General features: G+C 45.7%; 1 protein-coding gene across 4 annotated transcripts in view; it reads left to right on the forward strand.

Annotated features, from left to right (window-relative positions):
• The first annotated feature begins 192 nt into the window (after positions 1-192).
• ARID3B (AT-rich interaction domain 3B) overlaps positions 193-26,421 on the forward strand; it is a 36,819-nt gene continuing 10,590 nt past the window's right edge. For 2 of the 4 annotated variants that reach the window (XM_049812563.1, XM_049812566.1), the window contains exons 1-5: positions 193-282; positions 740-950; positions 3,105-3,772; positions 13,212-13,283; positions 14,882-14,954. In XM_049812563.1, coding sequence (XP_049668520.1) covers positions 3,194-3,772; positions 13,212-13,283; positions 14,882-14,954 — 724 coding nt within the window. In that variant the 5' untranslated portion in view covers positions 193-282; positions 740-950; positions 3,105-3,193. Of the gene's footprint in view, positions 283-739; positions 951-1,790; positions 1,942-3,104; positions 3,773-13,211; positions 13,284-14,881; positions 14,955-26,421 lie in introns of all 4 variants that reach the window. The other 2 variants (XM_049812565.1, XM_049812564.1) reach the window with 2 other exon arrangements.

The raw sequence follows: 26,421 nt of genomic DNA on the forward strand, positions 1-26,421 counted from the left end.
GGGGGGGAAGCTGTCGCTGTTCGCTTCTTCCGTTGCCGTGGGGCCGTACCCGGAAGTAAGGCGGGCGCTTCCGTTGCTGGGGTACCGCCTCCGCCGCCCCCGTTTCCGGCCTGAGCCGAGGAGGGGCGGTGTGGGGTTGTGTGTGTGTGTGTGTGTGCGCGGCGGGGGGGGGGGTGGGGGGGGAAAAGGAAAAAGGAAAGAGGAAAAAGAGGTTGTGCTGCGGGCGGAGCCGAGGCGGCCGCGCACGGGCCGGCAGCGACACGCTCCCGGGGCCCGCGGGAGGTAATGGCCCCGGTGGGGGCGGGTGTGAAGAAAAAAAGGGGGGGGGGGGGCTGAGGAAAAGAGGAGGGGGGGGGAGTGAGGAGGGAGGGGGCGCTACCGGGGAAATGGCGGCGGGGTGGGGGGGGGGGGGGGGTCGCGGGGTTGTGGTTCCTGGGGCCAGGCCTGTACCGGGGGGCCGGTACCGTAGCGTGGAGGGGGTGGGTTGGAGCTCACCGGCTTCTTTGGGCCGTTTTTTTTTTTTGGGGGGGGGGGGGGGCGGGTACAGCCGCCCTTCCGCGGGTAGGTTCCCTTGGCGGGGGGTTGGGGGGGGGGGGGGGTAGTGGTGGTTATGGGAGGTCTCCGGTAAACCCGGGGGGGGGGGGGGGGGGGGTCGTTAATGGAGTTGTTTACCACCCCGGGAGACCTCTCCCTGCCTCGGGGCCGGGAGGCTGCTCATCTCACCCTTTAACTCTTTCAGGTGGTTTCCGCTTGGAAAAAAACCCTCTTTCCAAGCGCTGCTGGCGCAGAGGCAGGCGTTTTCCTAATTACGCTAGATAAAAATTCAAATCAAGGGGCTTCTTTAATTAAAGGGCTCTCCCAGGGATTAAAAGCTGCACAAAGGCTGGTGCGTGAGGACCTGAAGGTTGAAGTGAATCCTTTCGCTGCCTGGGTTGGGAGAGACGTGAAAAGTAAGCAAATATCCACGCTGAGGGGTAAAATGGATGTTAAAACCTGGAGCGGTTTAATGTTATTAATTAGTCTAGTTGCAGTTGTGGTCTAAAACTCTGTCCCGATGTTGCGACTTAATTAATTGTTTGCTGTGAGGGATGCGTCCCCTCGTTGACTTAAAACTCGCCGTAAAGTTGGCTGTGCCTCTCCACAATAACATCGATACTTGCTGAGGGCGTGTTCGCCGTATCCAAAATTAATCTTTTGGGAGGCTCACGAAGTTTGACCTGGGCTCTGATGAAAACCCTCAGCAGCCGTGCATAAATCCTGCCGAAACCTGCCACACGCTATTGTACCTGAACTCCAGGAAATACGCGGGCGCCGCATACCAGGGTGTTGCTGCACCTGAGGTGTGTTTGCTTGGCATGTTAACCGACTATCAGGTCATTTATTATCGTTAATGTACCCGAGGCGTGTATTAACTGCACGCCCTGCTGAATGTCCCCCAGGCAGGAGAGGTGACACCTCACCCGTGCCTCAGGTGCAACAATATACAGCAAGGTGTGGGCTGTAGGTTCTCTAGCCTGGTTTATGGTTGCTGTTGCAACACCAGCACCAGTTCATTGTTGCTTTACCAGAGGAGGGTGTGTGTGGAGCTTGGCCAGATGGTGTATTGTGCCTGCCGAAGGAGTCTAAGACTCTTTTCAGCTGCCAGGTAATGCATTATTGCTCCTGACATTCAAACCACTAATCCACTTTATATTGTTTCATTTGCAAGCTAAAGCTATGCTGCTGCCTGCTAGATAAAAATGCAAATGCACCGGCCAGGCTTTTCATTTTGGTGATGGGCTGTTATTTAGCACAGGGAAGAGTTTGCAGAGGAAAAATTAGTTGGGCATCATAGCTCGAGGGCGCTCAGTATGGAGAGACGCATCTGACCACCTTAGAGGAAGACCTGGAGTTGTGCTAAGGATGCTCGAAGTTGTCTTTCGCTTTTAAAACTGGTGTCTGGTAGGTTATTTGTCGTTTTAGAACAGAACTGTGTCTGTTTTGAAAACGTGTGTTAGCGAAATAGTCTCTTTTTTCAAGTATGTGGCTTGAATAGCACAGCGCTGGTTGTAAACAGGGTGGTGGGAGGTGGCCAGGAGACTCTGTAGCTTGTTTGTAGTTGGCCTTTCCTTTGTTTCTCCAAGCCGACTGTATTTTGATATCAATGAACCTTGAAGGGCAGCAAGCGAGAACTGTTTAAGCATCTTTTTACATTAAAAAAGCTGAGAAGGACCATCTTTGTCAACAGGTCCAGTTTGTGATACAAAGTCCAAAATACACATGCTGATTTTAATGGTTGGGGATTGCAGGCGTAGTCGTCTTTCTAGGATTTACTCTAGATCAGAGCGGTGTTTCTGACTGCGGTCTCTTCTGTTGGTCTTTGCTCAAGAGGAGGCTAGTGCTGGCTCAGCATGGGCTTGCTGCAGGTCAAAATGGAGAGCTAGGAAAGGCTGTCCTTCGGCTGGGAAAATTGAAGGGAGGCCACGGCCGGGGCTTGAGATGCACTGGGAACCAGAGGCAGGAGTTGCTTGGTGCTCAGCGGTCTGTTTCAGGGTACAGTGGTCTTTGCTCTGCTCTTGTCTCGCTCTCCTGTGGCAAAATAATTGCTGAATATAGGGGGTTCTTAAAGGCAGACATATAAACTGTAAAGAACTTAGTGTAAGGAAAAAAATTTAGAGATAACTGTTGTGTGATAAATTCCTGCCCATTTTTTAATAGAAATATGGTCAAGCTTATCACCCTGACTATCTCCTTTTAAGGTAGTATTTTCAGAAGCACCAAACCCTAGATGTTAAACCTAACATTTCAAAAGTAATTATTTAGGAAGTGTGGAAGGATTCTGACAGAAAAATGAACTGTTGGGACCGTGGACAAAGGCATTTCAGATGCTGTCTTTGGGGTATACGAAACTGAGGTTATAGCAAATGTGTTCAGCTTGAAAATACAATTAAACAGTCTGAAAATTGAATGCAAGTTTGAGCCTGAGGCTGTTAAACATGAAGCTGATTGTTTCACGGTCTCCTGCACAGGAAAGAGTATTGGCTTTGCACTCTATTTATCCTCTTCCTGGGGAAAAGATGAAAGCATTTTATATTCATACGGACAAATATTTGTCTATCTTTCAGATTCTGCCAGTCTCCCAAGGTCGGGGCTTGAACCCTGCCAGATAAAGTCAAAAACGCCCCCCTCTTTTCCCAGCCATGCAAACTGCAGGATGAAGCTGGAAGCTGTGGTCGAGCAGCTGCAGAAGCAGCAGCAGAAGCAGCAAACGCCTCTGCAGATGGATTCCAGGGAGAGACAGCAGAGGCAGATGAGAGAAGCCCAGCTGCTCTACACTCAGCAGCTGGCCGTGCAGCAGGCTGTCCTAGCAGCCACATCTGGCAGGGCTTCGGGCGGCTCTGCTGTTGGTCCCTTGGCCAGAGGCCCACCTGCAGCCGGAGCTACGCGGGCTTTTGATCAGAGCAGCATGAATTCGGAGCCAGAAGAGGAGGAGGAAGAAGACGAGGAAGAGGAGGAGGAGGAGGAGGAAGAAGGGGGTTTGGAAGGTGGAGATCTTGAGGATGGTGCTAATGTGACTGGGAAAGAAACCTGCTCTGCTCTGAAATATTTTCATGCTCCCAAAGTTGCCCATCACAACCAAAGAGTGGCCTCTACCTCTAATCCTCTTCCGGCTTCAGGGCACCAGCGGGGACAACAGGGCAAAGAAGAACAGGGTAAAGACACTACTAAGCAACCATATGCCGGTTCCCCGTCTGGACGCCAGAACTGGCGGTTGGACGAGCAGCTCAAACAGGTCAGTGTTAACATTACTTCCTTCTGAATAAGAATGACCATATTCAGTCAGACTGAGGATTTCTTTAGCCCAGTGTCCTGTTACAAGCACTGGCTGTTTGCAAGTGCTTTGGAAAGAGTGCGAGAACTGGGCGCGTGCAGAGCGATGCTTCCCTGGTGTACACTTCCAGGTTTATCCTTTTATAAAGAGATTTCACAAGAGCTTGATTTGCTTTACAGATACAGATTTCCAGCTAATGATATAGAAACCCCAACCTGTCAGAACCTTTGTGGAGAGGTAGAGGTTTGATCTTTGGCTCAGTTATCTTCTATCTCACTGCTGCTGTGCCGTTCAGAATGGAACAGGCTGGTGTTATATTTATTTTTGGTGCACACACTTGCCTGCTAATGTCTCACTCGAGTTATTTCACGTAAGACATCTATAACGCCTTTGTGTCAGACCTCTGGGATGCTGCGACTGGGGCTGGATTTCTGGTTGGTGGTGCGGGCAGGCAGCGAAGAGTGCATGTCCCGCCACTGATCCTGTGAGTAAGCAGAGCCACTTTGTATTTCACGTGTGGGAAGGAAGGAGCTAACTTGCTCCTGCTTGATTTTGGTAGGAGGTTAATTCTATGTCTCAATGAAGAATTACTAGTCCTTGTAGATAAATGCCAGAGGATCAGGATTTCTGTTCTTTGTTGTAAGTGGGTATTTCAGTTAATGTAGCACTTGTGTGCTCTTTTGTTACAGACCTAACTCAAGCAGACTTTCAGAGAGGTTTACAGCATTTATGTGCATTAAAATTGAGCCAAAGGATGGTGCGATGTAAATAAAGAAAAAAAGCTGGACTTAATTGTCCTTTTCTACAGATGTTAGCCTGAGTGCAAAGAGGGTTAGGTTTTGCTTCAGATAGTTCTTTGCGGTAAGAAACCTTGTATGGGCAAAAACAGAGCTGGTTTTTCTTTCCCTCCTGCAAACCCTGTGAAGTAAAAAAGCTGGATCTGCTTTGTGGTGGCTGGTGAACCAGAGGTATTTGAATGTTTGCTGTGGATGCTCAGGGCAGGCTCTCCTCTTAGCTGTTGGTCGCATGCATAAGATGATTTGTTTTATGCTGTCACAGGCAGCAGGTCAAGGAGGAGCTGCTAAAGCTCAGCAAGCCTTATTTCTTTTCCCATTCCATTTAGTGTGGCCAGTAGGCTCCTGCCCAGCTGCTCCTGCAAAACTGTACCAATTCGGTGTTTCTTCACCAAGGCTTGTGGGAGGAACTCCTCTAAATTGCCAGGTGAATGGCATTTGTACTATTGGTGCTATAAAGCATGCTAGCAAAGCAGTCCTGGTGCATGGGATGCAGCAGGCAACCAGTTGCTGCTGTGTTTTCTCTGTGCTTCCCTCTCAAGAGGGGTTGGGCTGAAAAAAAGAGTTACTCAAGCTGCTGTAGGGAAATGAAGTGGGTATGTCGCTCAGGGGACAGTCACTAGAGAATTTGCTTCAGAATTTACTGGATTGGGAGTGACTGGCAAAAACTTCCTCTTTCAGTTCTCTGGGTGGAGAATAGTAGGCAGGACTCTGGTGTTAGGGGGATCACTTTCTAAAAAAAAACACCAATACACTTAGCATTGGTCTTTGGCTGTTTTTATTTCTAGCTCAGCCGGTGCCAATAAGCATGTCATTGTGCTTCTTTCCAATACTTGCTTATCTTGTGAGAGTACTGTGAATCTTAATTAATAGGCTTGATTCCTAGGTCATTTGCCCTGTTCTGGGAAGACAAATGACCTTAAGTGTGCCAGATCTGGTCTTAGCTGATGTGGAATAGCAAACAAACAAAAAAAACCCCAAAACTGTTTTACAGTTGGCATACTGTGCACTAATACTTATCCAGTTACTTTGGCCCACTTCAGTAATCAAGTCTTTTGGTAGTAGGTTGCAGCTTTGATTTCAGGCCAACTTATTCTGGAAGCCAAAGTGCACAAAGCTTCACCAGGAAGCAAAACTAAAAGAAAAACTCTCTTGCTCCTGTGTTAAAGTAATCTGTTTCACTGCTGGGGAGGCAGACAGTACAGCAGTAAAGAAAGGAATTAGAGGAATTCATGGATATCAAGTTAAGGAATGGATTATAAAGGAATATCAGGGATGTGCTGTGCTACAACAGTTCTGGATGGTGGGAAAGTATGGCAGGTTCCCATGTTGTCCCAAAATACTGTCTCCTGGTACTGTCATTGAAGATGGAGTACTGGGCTAGATGGTCTGCCCCAGCAAGGCATGGCTTATATTCATAGTCATGCTGGTGAACGATGTTATTAAGGAGCTATGGCGTGCTCAAAAGGCCATGTTGAAGTGCCCAATATTAGTGATGCTGGTGCAGTATATTCACCTTGAGTAGGGTAAATATTGCAGATCAGCTTGTTTGCATTCACCAGTGGAGTCTGCATACCAGGGAGTAAAAATTTAACTGCACTATACCAGTTCAGAGCTGGTGAGCAGGGGGCTGCGTGGAGGTAGGAATAAACTGGGTGAGCAGACAGGAAGAACTGTTAGCTGGCATGATCGTAAAGGGGGAGAAATGTGTGAGCAACTGTGGACTGTCCACATAATTCTGTATGCTAAATGGTAGCACACTGCCCCAGTGTGAGCCTAGCTTGAAATTTTTCATTTCAAAGGCATACTTTAAAGATACTGGGCTTTTTCTTCTGTCTTTGTCTAAAATGGTTGTGTTGGGCAGAAAAAAACCAGGATCAAATGCAGAAGTGCCTGCATTCTCCAGTTTGTTTTCGAAATGATTCTTGAACTTGTCTTTTTTTTAGTGTCTGTTCAGATATGGAGGCTAATAACCAGTTAGTATACACTGCTCCCAGCTAGCTCTGCTCTGGGAGTATTTGTGGTATGCATAATGGCTGTTGCTTGCGGAAGAGGGGGGAAAAAAGTCACTTCGATTTCTTCTTTCAAGTGTGGATTGTTCTTCTGAAGGTGATGCCCTTGGAGAAAAATGTATCTTGAAAGTGTAAGGCTAAGATTGCCTGGAAGGTATGTGGCATGAAGATGGCAGAAAGATGGAAGCTACCAGCAAGGTGAAGCCCCATTCTGTTCGGTCCCGGACAGCCAAGTAAATAATTGTAGAACAAGCTGGCAGACAAAAGAGCTGGCTCAGCTTATGACACAGGGGCGGTGGGAATCCTGTCAGCACAAAACAACAAGGGAGTGGAGTTGCTTGTCGGGGAGTTGCAGTCCCGAAAGAAGAGCCGGGGGGGGGGGTGCGCTCAGCTCACTCGCTCCTCGGACTTGCTCGAATCCCCTGCAAATCCATCACGGCTCCGACAGCTGTAGGCTCCCACAGCCGCCCTCAAAAAGGGCGTTGTGGGCTGCCTGTCTCTGAAGAAAAATGAGGTTTTAATTCCTCGGGTGAAAATGTTGCTTTTAGCAGATGGTTGGGTGTGGGTCCTCATCCCGTGGGTTCTCGCATTGCTTGGTGATGTCTCTGGTTACCAGGGAGAGCCGTGTAGGAAAGGCAGGACCACAGCCGCCGTCTTGGTGGTGCTGCTTAGTCCTTCTCCACTCAAGGCTGGCATGCAGCACTAGCATGAGCAATTTAGGCTGTTACTACAGCAGGCACATTAGTACGTGCATTCCTTTGTGGAATGTAAAAATAAAGCCAAGGTTTTCAGGCATCAGCTGATACTTAATGCCTTCTTAAATGCAGCAAGGTAAGTCTCCATAAAGCAGCTGTCTGACTTTCAGAGAGTAGTTTGTGGTCTGGTTTTTGGGGATGTCTCATGTTAGATTCTCAGAAATCACGAGTCACTCCTGAAAATCCTGACCTAAACTTTTAAAAAGGTCATGGTGTTTATTAAAGTAAGTCAGCTTAAAATAATTACTTCGCTTTTGCTCTAGGGTCTAGGAATGAGTGGCTGAGATTCCATAACCTTAAGTATGTGCCTCAAGTGTTGTGTGTATTGAGGTATTGCTCAGGAGATACTCATTAATCCAGAGGGGGTGAAGGTCCCAGGAATAAAAAAAGTTGCATTTCACATGGTGCATTTTTTGCCTCCTAGTTATTTCAGATCTCCAGGGCCCAATCCAAAGGTTGGATTTTTCATGCCTTATGTAGGTCACTGGGTATTTTTCTTTTTATGATGTAGTGGGAGGAGAATACTTCATTAATAGCTACGATGTTAGATATTTGGTTTCTTTTTTACTGAAAGCTGTTTTCCTGAAGAACAGATTTTGATTCTTAAATTGCCAATTGCTGCTTCTCTTTGAAGTTTATGATTTAGGTTTGTTTTGGTGAAGTCTTCATGCCTGTGACAGTCTGCTTCTGCTGTAGCATCTAACTTGGTGGTCATACTGATCTGTAACTTGGAAGTGCAGCATCAGTGGCTGGAGCAACAAAATCACCTTTTTGTTTAATATACCAAATAATGTATGGGAGAGGAGAACCAAGAAACTGCTTGTGATAATGACTGTAGGCAGCAGCCTACAAACAACTTGTATTAGACATCAGAGAATTCCCCCAGATCTTCATCTCAAGAGGCAATTCCACAGGCTTCATCAAGGCTATGTTATATTGCAGTGACTGTTCTATATCTGGAGGCAGAGCAAAGGAGCAGAGCGAGGAGCTCATTTATATCCTGGGGAAGATACATCTCATTTTAGGATTTGTTCAGGTGCTAAATTTATCTTTAGGAATAGTTGCAGCTTGTCTCCTTTGGTGCCAATTTATAGAAATTCTAGCTAACACTGGAGACAGTAGGTGGAAAGAGCTCAAATGTGTTGTATTCTTAACGCTTCTGTTTTTCTCACTTCAGGGTAAATCTGAGACCCTCTCATGTGGCAGTGAGAATTTCTCTTCCCACAGCCATACAGCACTGAACAAATCTTCTTGTCACTTAGGTTTTAGTTAATTCCTGTGAGTATTTGTGAATAGGAGTCATTCACAAAGAGCCCAACTTTTCCTTAAGGATAAGGAAGCAGATTCCTGTTTTTCAAAGAATTGTGTTGGTGCTGCAGTCACTAGGTCATGGGAGCCCATAAAGAAACTTAATAAAAAAAGGTAATTAATCTGTTAACTTCAGTCCATTCTTATTCTTTCCTTCCCCATCCTCCCTGCCATTCCTGAAATCACTAAAATGTTTTCAAAACCTGCCTTTGAAGCTTGTAGATATTGAATTGAGCTCTGTTATTAGTAAGACTGGGAAGGGTTTATTCCAATTTCAGCAGAGCTTTACCAGGCAGCTTGTGCATGCAGTAATTATAACTTGGTTCTCCATGCTTGAGAACTTGCAGCTCAGGGCAGTAGTCCTGATCTTATCAGCGTTTTGTAGTACAACAGTTTTCTTTATAATAGCATCTGTTTCACTTCCTAAGGCTTAACTCTACCCACAAAAGGAATTTCTGTGGATTCTCTGATAATCCTGAAATTGCTGCCCCTGTACCTTTTCATTGACTCAGTGCTTTCAGTTAACCCATGGGGTAGGGGAGGGGCTTTCTTTTTCACTGCAACATTTAGCCTTGTCCCTCAGCAGATTTCTGGCCTAAAACCTCTGTCAAAACTGCAGGTCTGCAGTAAGGAGGTGCAGAATGATTTGAGTTTCGTGCCAGAGGTTTTCTTTTTTCTTTTACATATTAAAGCCTTAGTTGGCTCTCTCCAGTTCAGAGTTTGCCAATTGAGTACAACTTTGTAGTCTGGTAAAACCTCATCTGGCTTTAGCTGAGCCCCTCTCAAACAGCTGTATGAAACTGGGGTGGGGGAGAAGGCAGTGACCTGGAAAAGGAGCATTTCCAATTTCTCATCAATGTCCCTGTTTGCACACTAACTGCAATTTGTGCAGGCAAAACTGGAGGAGAAGATGAGATGCTGTTCTGTTTGCCTTAATACTTCACTGTTTTTTTATTAAGCACAGAGTTTTGATTAGTTCTCTAGTCTCTGGGAGGGACAGACATGTGAGATGGCAATATTTGAGAGGTGGGTGTCCTGCAGGGAGGGGTTGAGGCTGCTTATTTGTAAGGTTTTTGTCCTCAAAAGAATGGGCTGGATTGAAGCACGAAAGTGTTTGTCATCTCCTTTTCTCTCTGCTTGGCAACTTAGGGTTAACTCTGGCTCTTGAATGTGGGATTGGAAACCAAAATTGCTCTGGACATCTGAGCTTCCCTCTAATAAGATATTCCAGGTGGTTAGGGAGTAATCCTAAAATAGCTCCAGATGTAATTGCTTCTGAAGCCAGGCCCACAGCCTTTTGGGGAGGGGGCGGTCTGGGGGGGGCTCTGATGACACCCCTGAGGTGTCTGCAGCACAGGGGAGGCTCCCTGGCTCTGCCAGCAGCTCGTGAAGGTGGCCAGCCCTTCCCAACACTTTTGCCTTCCCTCTCAGGCTTTGCATCGGGGGCTCAAGCACTGCCAGTGCCACTTCTGCCACCTTTTTCTGCAAGAAAGCAGATAAATTCTTGCCCGTGGTAATGCAAGGGCTGTTTGTCAAACATCAGCAAATTCCCTTGATACAAATGGGTGGAGGGAGAGGCAGGACTCTCCCCAGAGAATGACCTGCCTCTCTGAACAGTGTTTTTTCCTTCCTGCTACTATTGCCTGACTTATACAAAGGTCTTTTAATGACTTGTGAGGATATATTGATTTCTCAGGTTCCTGCTGTTCATATGGAGGAGGGCTTCTCAGCATAGGGTAGCTTTGTTTTCCTAGGAGAAATGGAAAGGAAGCTTGATACCAAAACTCCTGCTGAGCTCTCTTGCTGTGCAAAATGTAGTTTATTCTGCATATGGAGCACCTCTTGCTTCGGTAGCTTCATGGGCCTCTTTACTGATTTACCTGTTCCAGTTGTGCTTGAGTCGCTGTTCTGACCGCTGCCAATATTTGGTATCTTTGGTTGTAGCCTTGGCACAAACCCAAAGGTTTTGGTGAGCAGAATAGTCCCTCAAGATCAAAGCTGAGGCCTGGGAAAGTGCCTGTCGGTGCTTGTACTCTGTTCTCTGAATAAATAAGGCTTTATTCCCCAGCTGCTGAGCTGACATTTCATGCTAGCCCGAGACTTTGCTAACTCTGCTACCCAAAACAAACCTGTGCTCTGTCCTCATGTCTCCGCAGCCCATGTGTTGTTTCAGTGCACCCTTGCTGATTTACATCGTCGCAGCTGCCGGTTGCAACGAGGTGGATGAGAAGCACTCTCCTTATCTCTTCTAATAGCTTAACATGGGGAGTGGTAACTGGCTTTAAACCTTTACAGCTATTGCGGGAAGAAATGCTAATACTGTCCACTGTCTCTCACCTTAGATCACTCTGTGTCATGCCAGGTGATATCCATCTCTGCCAATTTTCTGGACATATGGCAAAACACTGATGCCTTCAACTAGCTTTAAGCTCCTTTTCACTAGCGAGGTGTGGGGGATAATTACTTCTGTGCTCTCGAGCATCTCAGGATGTAGGTGTGGGAAGCAGGGTGCATATATTCTGCTTATTCTCTGTATCAAACCTTAATCTTGTCATTCTTTTCTAATTACTCTTTTTCTTCAAATAGAACAAGTAAAATAACTTCTAAAGAGTCTTTAATCCCATGGCAAGTTCTGTTCCTGGAAATTTTATCAAGTTCAAACCCACTGGCACTAGAGAATTGTCTCCTTTAAGCCCTCTTCTCTTTCCTGTTCTCAAATCTAGCGGAATAAGCTCTCAGCATGACCAAAGTTGCCTATGAAAGCAAGTGTTTTGCTTCTTGGAGCACCCAGTTTAACACCATGAGCAGTTTTGCCCTCTGGATTTATAACTAAATACAAACTTGGGAAGAAAGCAGCTCAGCCCTCTACAAATCATCTTGCCTTGGAGTGTGTGAAGTTGAGGATGGGAAGTAGCTGCTGCCTTCTGAAGAGACTGTCTCTTATTCTGACTGTTCACATAGGTTTGTTGATCTGAGTTAACAATCAGTGCGGCTTTAGGAGCAGCTGGATGTTACCGTAATTAGCAAAAAACCTGTGGTTTTAATGTCTGCTAGGAAAGGACACCCAGATGAATCCTCCTGTGAACAAAACTGGTCTTCAGATCTCTTCCTAGAGAGGGCTGGGAATTGATCTGCTGTAATAAACAGCTGACATAACAGAAGTGGCAATAATCCCCCATTAAATATCTTTCAGTTGATGGGACTCACTGGATAATTGACTTTCCAGCAGGAATTACTGGCTCAAACTAAATCAGCAGGCATTAGGGCAGCTCACTGCAGTGTTTTTTAAAGGGGCAAATGTAGCTTTGCCTGGCCTTGACAAGAGCTATTCATCTTTCTAATTCAATGTATGTGTCACAACCAGATGACTCCAAGATTTCAGAGATTGGACCACCTCTCTAATTCACATGCTTTTTTTTTTTTGCTGGGTTTTTTTGTTTTGTTTTGTGCTGAAACCTCTTGCTATCCTCAATGCTTTTCTATCTGCATTAGGATGCTGTGTGTTTATCAGGACAGGGTAGTCCAAGCTACCTTGTCAGGTGGATTTGGCTGTTGTCTTTCCTTGGGTGGCTCTGGAGCACTTGCTATACTGAAGGTTTATGAAGTTTATGGTTTAAAGATACTTGAACAGTTTTTCAGAATCATTCTTCTGGTCTTGGTCCTGCTGTACAGCCAGAGGCTGCCTCTGCTGGTTTCCAGCCCCAGTGATCATTTCAGGATGAGGGTTTACCAAGTAGAATAGGCCTAACTAGAGTAATCCTTCTAATGCGTAAGAAGAATGAACCTTAATCCAGCAAAGCCGAGCTTTCCATTTCTGTGGCAAAAATCCAGATCCAGGAGTAAGGGTCCTGCCTTGGCAAGAAGCTTTCCAGTGGGATTATTTCCCTCTTTCTTTGGCATACTCTGGTTTTGGTTTTGTAGGCAAGTGGGAGAGGACAGAAGGGCATTTCCAAGTGTGTTCAGTGTCACCTGGCGAACAGAAAGGAAGGATGTCTGGATAACACCTGAGTCTTTCACTAGGGGCTCTGGGATGTACACTTGGTAAAAAGATGGACATGGAGAGCAAAAGCAGCACCTCTCTGTTTAGGTGCTGGACCTCATTACACCAAAGCACCTCCTGGGGGGGGTGGGGGGGGGGGGTGGGTGCAGTATACTTCTGTTTAGCAGATGAAGGAAGGCAGCTGGTGAAGGTGTTGAGGACTTTCCACTGGAATGGTTTTCCCTGGCATCAGATAGCTTTTCTGAGATACATTCTGCAAGAAAAATCTTAGTGCTGAAAAACTTCCTGACCTTCAGTAGTCTCCTGGAAGGTGAAATCCCACTTCCCATTTTGGGCTGAGTGTCAGAGATTCCAGGAAAGTGTGCTGTAACAAATGCACAAATGTCCCCATCTTTCTAGTCTTTTGGGTCTAAGCCAGCAGCTGTTTTTGCATGTGTTTGTGCCCAAAAATGCACATTTGCAAGCTTTCTGGAATTGTCCACAAAGCCTTTCGCTGGCCATCCTTTCACCCTTTCATTTCTCTCTCCCTAGAATGGCAACGTGACCTGGAGCGATGAAGGTGATGGATGCCGAGGAAGAGAAATTTCGCGAGACTTTGCCAAGGTCAGTCTGATCATGGGGATTTTGAGGAAGGGGTAACTTTAGCGAATTCTTCCCCTGATCTGTGACAGAGAGTGACTACGGAGCCCTCACTATTCCTCTACAGTGAACTTGTAAGAAAACTGCTTTGTCCTACAGCCCTCTGCCTACAAACCAGCTATTTGGGGCTGTTTTGTTGCCTTTGGTCACTGGAATATAGTTTGAACTAAGACTTAATCACCAAACTTTTGACATTTAAAATCTTAGTCAATGCTTTCTTCAGCTGGGAGAAGAGTATTTTGTTTCTTGAACCTGATTAGCACTGTGGTCGTGGATTTGAATGTGACAGCTCTGTGTCACATCAGCCAGAGGAATTCATTTTAAACTAAGCTGGCTCTTTCTGAAAGGGTGCAGCTAATTGCTCTGCAAATACACTGGTGTGCTTTCTTCCCAGAGCTCAGTGGTGAGAAAGTGCAGAGCTTCACAGGAAACGAGCCCAAAAAGGCCCTCTTCTTTTAGGCTAGATGAATACCAAGTAGCTAGCAGCACCTATGGAGAGGCTGAAATACATATTGCCCGATGAATATTTGCTTTTCCATTGAGCTGCTCCACAAGAGTAGCTACGACCAGCAAAAAATTCCCTGGAGTAATGCAGGGTTCTTCCTCAATGCAAATGAGAGAAGGAATTGAATTCTTCATGTAGAGCATTGTCTTCTGTCTTGTTCTATATCCTCCTGTATCTCAGTGAGAGACTGACTTCAGCCCTTTCAGCCTGTCACTTTGTGGCCTCACAGGCTTCTTGATAGGTGAAAATTAGATTTTTCTGTTCAAGAGGTAGTTGCAAGATGACATTTGTGCCTGTCCCTTCTGAAAAATCAGTGGATAATGGTAGCATACAGTGCCTCTCCTTTGGAATAAGCTGCCTATGGAACTTTATTTTAAGTGCTTGGGTTTTTAAGCGTTTTGGTAAAATTATTTCTGCAGAAAATTGGTTCCAGGCTGGTTTCTGATATTTTTTAAGGCTTTTTGGCTTATTTTCGAGGAGCCTTTCCTGCCAGGCATTAGTAGTTACAGGATGGCTCTATCCTTTCATGTCCTCCTTCAAGGGACTTGGAGTTTGTCACTTATGTGACAACCCCTGAAAGAGGGAATCATGAGGCTAGGGGAAGCTGCAGAGAAGTTTACCTCACTGGTGCCTTAAAGGTACGGACCACTAATCTGTCCTGAACCACTGTCACCTTCCTTTTGGTTGTCTTGTCTTTCTTTCTAGCTTGTCTTAAGAGTTTCTCTCCCCTTTGCTTCCAGGTGGTTTCAAACCCTGCTCTGTAGTAGTGCTGTTAACTGACTTGAATCCTGTTCCCCTCAGGGTGCCAGTCTCTGCTGTGCCTGGATGAGTTACTGAGGGGCTGAGCAAGGCAAGCCATAACGAGGGTCCTCAAACTATCACTGCAGCCTTGTCCACCAAATTGCTCAGGAATTCTTCCTTGGTTTGCCTCTTTGCCTGCGGCTGCCTTTCACCCCTCCAGTACAAACAGCAGATCACCCATTGGAAGAAGCTAATACTACTACTTTATTTTCTGTCTCATTGTAGACTGTGCCTTCATTTTTATTTTTATCCCCAGCTCTATGAACTGGATAGTGATCCTGAACGGAAAGAGTTCCTGGATGACCTTTTCATCTTTATGCAGAAGAGGGGTGAGTGAGCATTTGTTGAACTCGATAGGGTAAAATGGGGCAGAGGGGTGTTGCTGCTATTTGAATTTTTCTCTCCTGAGTTTGAAAGAACAAATCCAGCCCTTGAGCTTGCAGATCAGATGGAAGAGCAGGTGGCAAGACTTGGGATATTTGCCTTGGGAGATAAGGAGCGCAGTAGGAAAGAACTCCTCTGCCCTGTAACTTAATTTCACAGACCGTATTTCTGTACCCTCCTACCTAATACTTGATGTGGTCCATGCACTGAAGAGCCCAAGAAGCCTGGTTCTGTGAGGATTTTTGAAGGAAGGCCGAATACTACTGGGGATTTCTCTGGTCTGCCCTTCAGGTGGCATGATCACACATCTTCTCATGTTTGATTTCAATAGCATGTGGAAGCTGAGTGTGGATGCCTTCACAGTCTGCATAGAGTAGTGGCGTGTAATTTGTGGACTGGGAAAATAGACACCAAGCCACATTTTCCTGTATATTCACAATGTGTCATCTTTCTGTTTAGTAATTTTGTGTAACTGAGTGCAGAAGCGTGCAGTTTCTCACGTTCCTCCCTGTGGTGTCAGCAACTTGCATCTCTCCTTGCTACAGGAGTGATGATGCATGTGTGAAGTAGCTCAGCTGGGATGTCACAAAAGTCTCCTTCTGTCCCCTAGTTATCAAAGTTCAGTTCCCTCATTGCAAACTATTTATAATATAAATGTGCATATACGTGGTATTGTATAAAACATACATCTCTGAACATCTGTGGTAAATCCTTTGTGGTGCTCTCTTCCTTTACCCCTCCAAGCATGCCAGGCCAGACTGACTCTTCCAACAAAGATGCATCTGACAAAGTGTTAAATTGTGCTATAGACCTTTTCATTGTTTCCAGAAAGTCCACTGAAGGTAGGCGTGAAGAGCAGACATAAAAAGGACCCTTTGCTCCCTCATGGCATAATGCTCTCTCAGTGTGCTGGACCAAACAAGCCAGGCTGTGCTTATTTGGAAGGGAGGCTGCCTTAGTGTCACCAGCAATACTGTGCCCTGAGAGTCTAATAAAGCATAAAGATGCAGCATCTCAGTCTCATCTATTTGAAAATTATCTGTTTGCTGTGTTGGAGCTAGAACCTTATTTCCAGTTATCTCTTGAACCCTGCATCCTCAGATGCATCCCCCTCTGTGACTACATCACAAGCAGAGGAACGGCTGTCCACGAGACAGCTACTGCAATTGCTCTTCACATCCATGTCTGTTCTTCCTGGCATGGCTAGAACTGACAGCTGACCTGTGTGAATTTTCACTCTCCAGCAGTTTGAGGTTATGCTTCCAAGTCAGTAAAAAATTAGAGCTGGGTTTTGCTGGTATTTTTGGCTTTTGCTTGCAGAGGCATAATCGGGCTTAATTAGTTTACTTGCAAATGTTAACCTGAGCTCACATGCTAATGTAAGGGCTGGGATGGCTGGCAGAAAAGACAATCTGAAGGGGGTGATTGGCAGCAATAGAAACCTCCAGATACCTAGAGAGAAAACCGCTTAATACTTCAGTGTCTCCTTCCTGTTACCTTTTAATTATTTATAATTGACATGTTCCTGGTGCAGGGACTTAGCTGGTCACCAGCTGGTTGCTGTAGGAGTTTAGCTTTTAATCATCTGGGCATTTCCAACTGTATTTGTTTTCTGGAGACTCCCTTGTTTTCTTGCCTGCTAGAAGGCTGAAAATGAAATATAAAGAGCCCAGCACCCGTGGGGGAGAGATGCCATGAACTGACAGCCCTCTGCCAGAGGCCCTAGAAATGTTTGGCCCTGCTCTGGGGAATTTGGCTAGATTGCAGGCTACGAGGCAGTTGTGGGCTTGCTTTATACTTTGGCACCCCCAAAAGAAGTAGGCAGAAGGACTCTGCGGAGCTAAGTTTCTTCATGTTGATAGAACTGAACAGCATAGGTTGAGCTATAGGAGGCAGCTTCTCTTCTGTTGTTAATCTAAGCTGCTGTGTCTTACGCAGAGAAAATCTTTTGACTTGGCATGTTTTTTCAGAATCTGTACTGTCCACTTTTCCCATGTCTGCTCTCCCCACTGCTATCTACAGCAGGATTTTGGTTTTCTAGTGAGCAAATGGACTTGCCTACTGTGTCCTACACTGGGATCTTCAAAAATCTGGGAGCTTCTACAGCAAAGTTATCATAGGATACTGTTCAGGCTTTCATTTCTTTTCCCCTTGCTTTATGTGCCAAATAAGCATCCTAAACCAAACAAGGCTGAACAGCTGCTTTGTTCTGAAAGAGTCCCCCCAAAGATGGATACAACTGAGGGCTCATTGCACCTGAGAGCGAAGTGTTGTGTTTCTTAGCTAGTATGTGTGAAGAGCTGGTTAATTTGCACCTCATGTCTTAAGGGAATGGAAAGCAGCTCTGCTAATAAACATTGCTGGTGTAAAGACGGGGATTTTGCTGTTGTCCAGGAGGAGCTGGAGAAGTGCTGGCTCTTGTTTGGGGCTGATGGATTTGGGGCACAGATTGCTAACTGATGCTGAACCAAAAAAAGCCTGATGTGAAAGATAAATGACAGATTTCACAGGAGCTACTGAGTAGTTGGAGGGATGAAAAGATTTGGTTGTTGGTGCTGCTGTTAGGAATGTACCTAGAAATGTGAAGCCATGAAACAGGCTTAATGCAGATCAAATGTGCAGGTCTCATCTGCCTCTGAGCACAGCAGGTTGTCGCTGAATGACCACAGCTGCAAGTGATAAAATGGCCCTTCAGTGGCAATAATGATGGAAGAGGGAGATGAGAGGAAAGCTGTAACTCTTCCTTTGTTGGATGTTTTATTCCTTGTATGTGTTTAGGTGAATGGATCCCACCATGGCTGTGATTGAAGGGGCAGATGGGGAGAGGAGGGGAGACCAGCCGATGAGAGCAATTAGTGTGCAGGACTAGCTTCGAACCAGGCCTACAACAGGACTGACCTGATGCAGCTTGGCAGGGATGACGCTAGCTTGCTGTATTACCACTTCCACCTTCCCTTTTGTCAGCTCTTCTGCAGTCTCAAACTAAAGGACGTCTTTCCTTGGACTGAGCAGGGATAAGCAGCTTCAGCAGTGGCTTCCCTCCATCTCCATTGCTGATCTGGTGTCTTGTGACAAGTTGAGCCCTGATGTCTTGAGGTCTGGTTTCTCAGAAGCTGTATTTTTAACCTCCTGCTGCATGAGGAGCTGCTCTATGGGCAAGTTTGTGGTTCAGTGCATTTTTAAGGGCACAGGTTGAGGCTTATCTGCTGGTGCTCTATGGAGTGGGTTGCAACTGCAGACATGGAGGCTGGATTTGTTCTGCCTGCCACTGAGGACACTGCAGGCAGGAGCAGTTTTCTAAGTGCCCAGGCTAAAGCTGCATCCATTACAATAACTCAGAGTAATCTTGTGTTACCTCATCTTTTGTATTACTGAAAAGAGTTTTATTACAGAAATGTATGTAGCCAGATGGGCAAGTTCCTTTACTCAGATCAGATGCAGTGTTAGAGATGATGACATCTTCCACTTCTTTGCGGGTCTTTCTCACCCTGTGAACATACCCTGAAGCTAAATTTTGTCTGCATCTTTTTTGTGTGTGGTAGAAGGCATAGGTATGATGGGTAGTAGAAAAATGTAGCTGTTAGCCCTGTAGCATGCACTAGGTAGCATAGCTAGACTGCTGTTTGTCCCCAGATAGTGAAGGACTGTTAGTGGCATGACTCTTAGAGCTGCTAAGGCAGCCACCAATAATTGAGCTGATTGTATTCCACTAGTGCTGGTCAGGAGAGAGTTGGAGTAGTGGGACTATTTCATCCCCTGGAAGGATCAGCAGTGTTTGTGCAAGACATTCCTCTTGAGAAGAGGTTTGATGGGGAAGAGATCTAACTGCGTGCTATGGTGTATTAGGAAAGGCTCCCTTTCAAGGGAAGCTGTTTTGTTCATTTTAAGTACTGCCTTTGTGAAGACCTCATAAAATGTCTCCAATTGTACAGCTCTACTAATTTTGTTCAAGGTTTCTGCGTGACCTTGGTTTTCCCAGATGGCTTGACCATTCTGGTTTTTTATGTGTATATACATAGAAGGGGCTTTGTAAGTCTGACCGTGTGGTTTTAATGTTTTCCTGCTGTTGTATGCTCTGTCTGCACACTTTAGATGTGGAAATACAACAAATCCAGGGTATTGACAAAAGCATTTACTGATGAATTCTTTTATCTATAGGCCAAGTGGTGTTTATGAAATGTTTGTTCAGGGAATACACTTCATTCTTCTACTGATTCAATTTTGCAGGTTTCTTCTTTAGATTCTCTGGAGATATTTTCAAATCTGAATTAAGCAATGTAGTTCTCTAAATGAGACATCAACAGACATAAATTCTCAGCATCCTTTGCTCATGCTACCTGCTTGATGCTGAGCCACAGCAAATGCTTCCCTAAATAGCAGATGATGTTCTGCAGTGGGAAATTCTCACTCGAGGCACTGCAGAGGTCTCTTCTGGATGATCCAGGTGAACCAGGTGAAGTCCTCTTCACCATTAGACCCTTGGATTTGTACACAGCTACATCTCTGCCTCCTGTACCTCCTCTAAAGAACCTCTTCTTTGGTCAACTGTTTTGACTTAGACTCAGGAAACATGGTGACTAGTGTCTTGTGCAAATGGTAAGCAGTGTGGGGATCAGTGAAATATTTTACGTTTTTACTTTTATATTGTTGGAAAGATTTACTTTTCCTTAAGTTGTAGGGGGAACTGGCATTCTGATTTACATTCCTTTGTATTAAGTGATTTGAGCCTTTCAGAACAGGGAACAGAGAATGCACTATTCCGTGTACTTAAACACTTTCAAGTGATGCTAGGATAAAAACAGGTGCGAAGCAAGGTGCTTGGGATCTCCGAACAGCTTGAATCGAGCTCTTCTGGGGATGCATAGTCCTGTACTTGAGGTAGGGCTCTCTTGTAGCATCCCGAAAACTCTTGCAGGGAATGTCTTGCTCATCAGCCTTTGGTGCCAGGTGACTAAAAGTCTCCACCAGATACATAAGTTGATATTTTGGGAGAGTTTACCTGGGTCCATTTGCAAAATTTGCAAATTGCAATAACTTAGAAGTAGTTATCAGCAGGTCCTTCCCATAAGAAGCAAACTTTCTCCCCCTTCTGTTTTTCACACATCAAAACATTCATTGCAGACATAGACACATGAGATTTCCCCCCCGCCCCCGGCCTCTAATTTGGAAAAAGCCTGGAAGTTTCCCTTTGGAAAGGTCTAAAAAATCTTTTCTGGGAGATGACCCAGTACAGTTCAAATAATTAATATCCCTTGGTTTTTAAGCAGCTGAAAAATGGCATTTTAGAGTGAGTATTTAGCTCAAAAGAAAAATTGTATTGGAAGCTGCAGTTGTAATTAATGGGGAAAAATAGCATTAGGAGTTTACTTGGTTCTGGCTTACAGGAGATTTGTTTTAAATTTAGCCAGCATGAAGAACATTTTGAGCAGCTTAAATGTTTTATGAACTGAGTTGACACTGGACAGGGTACAAAAGAAATTAATTTGAAATGATTGGCTGTTGTTGCTTTGCATGAACCTTTCTTTAGCTTATTCATCTGATACCAGTCTGCTCTGGTGATTGCTGGCTGAGGATCTCTGAATCCCAGGTGCTCTTTCCTGGGTGTACAGAATTGAGTGATGGAGTCAAAGGGGCTTTTTCCTCACTTCGCCTGAAGATTGAGATTTTAAGTTGTCACATGTTTCTCCAGCATCTCAAAAACTGGATGTTTGTGTCTCAAATCCTGATCTTCTCGAGCTCGCTCTTACATTGGTACTTCCTCTTTGCTATGGCTGTTCTTGGCCTGCCCCCCCACTCAATTTCAACAGCATGTTTTTCAAATGATTAATGACCTGCTGCACTTAAGCAGTGGAGGTGGCTCAACACTGAGGAGATGACCCTGTTGATATCCAGGTGGATGGAAGAAGGTGGAACTGTTTGGCATGAAGATGGTCCAATTTTTGACCTCGTAAAGCCTGCCTGGCCTACCTTTATTTTTGCCAGCTGCCCTCATTTCTCTGCATTGCCTTTTGTATTTGTAGCTCTCTTTGCCTAGCGAAGAAGAGTCTGTCCATTTGGTTCAGAGGTCATGTGTATGGAAACCCACCATCAGTTGCATGGTGGTTCAACATCTGGTGAAGAAATTTGTAATAGCAAATATATTGGACCCAGCTGTGTCAGTAGCAGCCAAACAGTTGGCCTGTAGTTGAGCTGGGTCCAAGAGAGCAAATCTCCATGGGATCTCTGTTTCAGGGATGGAAAAGCACCCTGTGTGGGAAGGTTAATGTGGCTGGAGCCTTGGCTAATAAAAGTGGGGCACTGGATGCCAGTTAGGCTGTTTCCCGTTCAGCAGCCGAAATCTGATAAGGAGCTGCCGTCAGCCTCACTTATTGAGGAGGGAAGCAGAAACTGATGGCGTTTCAAGGGGTGCAGATAAGAAGTGGGCCTCCTGTCAAATAGAGCATGATTAATTACCCTCTATCCTGGCTCCTGCTTTGATAGGAGTGTCTAATGGTCTGCAGGCTTGTGGATCAGGTGGTGACATTCCTGTTGGGAGGTGAGAATGCCTGCTGTGGAAGTGCCATGTGTAGGGAGAGATTAGATCAGCTGTGGCATGGACAGGGAGGAAGAGGGGAGAGGTGCCTTCCCTTCTGTATACCTTTGCTTTTTATTTTAACATTGAGTGAGTACTCGGGACAGACTCAAACCAAATTGACAAATAAAACTCATGCAAAGGAGCTGGGGTGGCTGAACAGGCAGCTCTGCATGAAGACAGCCAGGGTTTGTCCTTGAAGAGGAATTCAGGCAAACCGAGAAGTGAGACAGTGCAGGGTTCAAGTTGATTTGCTCATAGACACTACTGCAAGTTGGTTTGCACTACTGATTGGCTGTTGAACTGAATTTTACCTCTGTTTAGCCTGCGACAGTGGGGAGAGCATACCAAGTAATTATTCTCTCCCTTCAAAGAAACATGAAGGTCTCTGCAAGACTTGGTTCAAAATTATTTTAAATCACTGTGGACTTGCCCAGTCTCCTGGGGAAAATACGTTCCTTTTGGCTGTCTGATATTGTTTCTCTTCTGAACATATTTGGAGTGGAAGGTGTAAAGAGCAGTTCTTTCCTTACTTGTACAGGTTGTGGCTTAGAAATGACCCCTCTATGCCTGTTGCCTATTTTTCACTCCAGAGCGTGCTTTATTGCAATTTGAATGTTGCTCTGCAGAATAAATATTTGGGATTATCACCCCCTTTGTTCCTTACTAAAAAGTGGACACTTCTGAAAGTAAATTGGATGGGGAAAAAAATGGGAGGTGATTGAAAAAGTAGTGCTCCAGGCTGGGTATAATTAACTGCTCTTTGTCTCTCGCATGCAGGACAAGTCATGGCTTAGACTGCTTGATGGTGGGGAACTCCCTGCAGTGGGCATGGCTCAGCATGAGGAGTGGAGAGAGTGGGCCTTGGCAGGGGCTCTCCATCTTGGAGGATTCACAAAGCCAGGCAGATCCCTGCAAAATGAGAGGGGACTATTTTCTCTAATTCGGTTAAGGACAGTCTTAGGGGCAGTTTTCCTTGTTTAACATCGGTCTGCATCTTCAGATTTAGATCTGACTCTGAAGTCTGGCTAAGATAGGATGAAGAACTGGAAAAAAACCCACACCTTGGGCAGCATCCTTGGATGGGTGAGGAAGATCTTGGTCCAAAGCTTAGTTTCCTTTCAAGAAATGGAAAGACTGAGCCCCAGCACCGAGAGAGTGGCTGTTGTTGCAGGGGAGCGGAGCCTGCGTGTGCTGATGGCGCGGCTAATGCCCTTTCCCCAGGTACAAGTTTATTGCCGATAGATGCAAAAACAGTCATTCAAAGATTATCTGGAGTTTGCAGGTTCCTCAGTCCCTTCTTAAATTGTTCTTGAAGGATGAAAATCAGTTGCTCCTCCTTCCTCTGCAGCGCAGGGGACATAGGGGACGTTCAAGCCTATCCATATAAGCCCTTTAGGCTTCTGTTTCGTCTGCCTGAAACAGAAGAGGCTTTTGAATGGGGTGAAACAGCTTGGCAGGGGGGGCTGCTTATTTCCCTTGAAGGACAGAGATGTTTATAGCTACAGTCAGGCTTCCTCCAGGGATGAACTCTTTATTCCAGAAATCTGAATTGTAGTTACAGTGGTCTTTCTCTTCAGAAAACCAGGAGCCCATGGGCTGTAGGATGGATGATTCTTCTTTCTCCTTCCAGAGTTTGCCTGCCCTAGAGTTTGTCTTCCTGAGGTCTCCCATGCTCATCAAGTACCCATCATCCCTTTTGCAGTGGAAACAGACTCCTTGTGTGCCCCCCTTTGGCTAATTCCTTGCAGAAATGTCTTGTACTTACATAGCTGGGGTTATACTAAAAGGAAGAAAAGTTGTTTACTGAGAGAACTAGGAGAGGAGCCAGTCCTCTTCCTCGCCCTCTTCTCGAGTCCGGCAAGGCTTCTGGCTCTTTGCAAGCACAGTACCTACAGCATTTCGGAGAGCCGGCAGAATAGAGAGGCTTGAAAGTACAGTAAAATGAGATTGCCATCAAAAGGCAACAAGTCTTATGCTGTGCCCCCGGCTGCTGACCTTTCCCTCTGGAATTCTCCCCTCTGACCTCCGGATCATTAATCCTGATGCTGCCAGATGACAGTAATCCATCATGGCCCCTGACAAGCCTTGCAGCCGCCTGTGAAAGGATCCGCTCGGCTTCAGCATCCAATCGTCCCATGATACTCGTTTTTCAGCCTTTCCTGTTTGAGCGCTGGGAGTTTCCAATAAAGACTTTATCGCCTTGCCTTTCCTTGGATAGGGGCTGGGGGAGGAGAGGGCTGTGAGAGCAGCCTTTCCATGCTTTTCAGCTCTTTTGCAGTCAGATCCTATGAAACATGCAGAGCCCTGTCTTGCTCTGAAAAGTCCAGTTAATATACCAGCTCCGAAACCCAAATAACCCTTTGCTAGCTCTGGGGGATGTCACTTGGAGTGGTACTATGAGAAAGCATGGCAGGAAAATGATTGTATCTCCATGCTCAAGTGGTAGAAGGATGGAAGTAGTTTTGTCCCTGCTCTAAAGTTTCTCAGCCCGTGTAAAGAAATTTTATTAGGGGTGGGAAGCTATAGGTTTTCACTTAGTTTGTAAAGCCACAAATTAAATTTCAGGGCACTTTGGTCTGTGGGTCTTGTTTAAAAGCGAACTTCAGGAAGGGAAGGTGTCAAAGGGTTAGTAACGTGAGGCAGGGAGGTCAGATCTGATTGCTGTTTCTACTCCAGCTATGAGCAAGCTCTCTGGAAATATATTTAAGCCTTTATTTCCCACTGATGCAGATAATGTTTGTCCCTTTCCATGGAGTTTTGGATAAATATACGTGTGTACCTTTTCAAATGCTGAGATGGGAGAATCTATAAGAGTAAAACTGTGTTTAGGATAAATGCAGTATATTAAAAAGTAGGTATTTCCTTATACTTCTGTATTAGCAGCTTGTTTGCCTGAGGAGCCTTATCCATGCCCTTCCCTTTCACTCTCCATCTGGTCACTGTCCAAGGAGAGCTGGATGAAAGTCCCTTCTGGACAAGTTAATGCTATTCCCTAAATTGGATTGGGGAAAAGTGGGTGGCTTCGCACGGCGCAGGGTTGCTGGAGGAGTGGGGAAGAAGGTTTTGATCCTGCCCCAGTGTACTAACGGCTTTGCTGGCAATGCGGTACTACTTAGGACACCCCGGCTTTCCTTGCTGCTGGGGTAGAAATGCTGAACTGTTAATGAAGGGGCATTTGGGGGTGGAAAAAACGCACCCGTGGCTCTTCCTAGAAACCTCTGAGAGAAATATTTCCCTGCTTTTCATTTGGAGCTGGCTGGGTGTGACTCTGGTTACTGTGGCTCAGCTGATGAATGATAACTTAAGGCTGGTAACATGATCACTCCCAGCCCTCTGTGTGACTGAAATGACGCTGTTAGTGTGCTCTTAATCTTTGTAATAACACACGGAGACAAAATGGTGGCTGAGGAAAAAACGAAGCAAATTGAGGATTGCATTTACACAGGCTGCCCTTTTGGGAGGGACTGGCTCCTGGCTGGGGGCAGCCAGCTGGGATGGATGGAGCCGCAGTGCATTTAAACAGTTTGGAAACATCTCTATCTCTGCTCCCCGAGGGAAGTGTTGTCTCTGAAATGCAGGAAGAGGATCGGATGCAGTTTATGAAATTACTGCTTTGTGGACTTTTCTGTTGTGGACAGGGAAGGGGTTGTTTAGAGAAGGCAAGGAAAAGAGGATATGATAGATATAAAATGACGGAGCATGCAGACGAAGCCTGATCAGGTTGCTCATTATGTTTTGTTACAGTTTGAGTTAGTAACTTGGTGAACTTGAAGGCAGCCCTTTTAAAGCTGAAAAAGTTTACTTTCTCTATCCAACATCTCATTAACCTGTGGGAATTGGTACCATGAGCTAATGCATAACAGGCTTCAAAAAGAAAAGAGAGAAAAAAAAATTACACTTACATGTATAATGAGGACATCTGCAGAGCTGAGCTGCACTCCTTTTCACTAAACAGAATAAAACCCATTTATAAGGGCCATAAACTGCTCTGCTTCAGGGCATTAACTGAATCGCTGGCTGATGAGCAGTGGCAGAAGTCTCCCCTGTGGGTTGGGTATTCCATAATTGTCCATTGCAGTGCTTCGCAGGCTTTCCTGTAAAGGCTGGTGCTGACCATTGTGGTAGACAGGATACTGACCTCAGATGGATGGCTCTTTGATCCAGGACAGTATTTCCTATGCAAAATAAAAGGTTTGCTACATCAGCATTTTTTCCCCTCTTCCTCTCCTTGCCTAAATCTCATTAGTTTGACCTTTTTAAACCCTGCACGCTTTATCACTTTAAGGTGCTGCTAAAAGGGCACTATCAGGTTAAAAAAATCAGATTTTCTTACCTCTGTTAACCCACAAGATGACAAAACTGAACAGGAAGAATAGAGCTGTTTCCCTGTCTGCCCTGTCCATCCTCGCAAGGATAGAGCAGGACCTTCTTTTTAGCTCCAAAAGGTGTTTGGATGCCTGGTGCTTCTCACAGCAGCTGTGAGGACGCCTGGCTTTGCGGTGTCTGCAGTCAGACACCCTGATGCTCTGTTACACTGCTCATTTGTTCACCACCACCATCCACGCAATTTCTCTAGCTTTCTTGCAACAAGTTACTGCTCCAGCAGTTGCGTTGCGGTTGCTACCAAGGTACACATGTGGCCTCATTGGTGTGTCATTTGGGAGCGTGTTCAGGGAAAAGGAGTGGGAGGGTGAAAATGCTTTCTGAGGGCAGAAGCTGTAGCAAAATGTTACGCGTGTGCTTGCGAGGGAGGACAGAGGTAAATGTACGTGGGGGAGGGAGGTGCTCTCAAGTGTCGTGTGCCCTTTTCTATCACTGTTCCCAAGCAATACAGGATG

Source organism: Accipiter gentilis, chromosome 10 (genome assembly GCF_929443795.1).
Source record: "Accipiter gentilis chromosome 10, bAccGen1.1, whole genome shotgun sequence".
Classification (NCBI taxonomy): Eukaryota; Metazoa; Chordata; class Aves; order Accipitriformes; family Accipitridae; genus Astur; species Astur gentilis.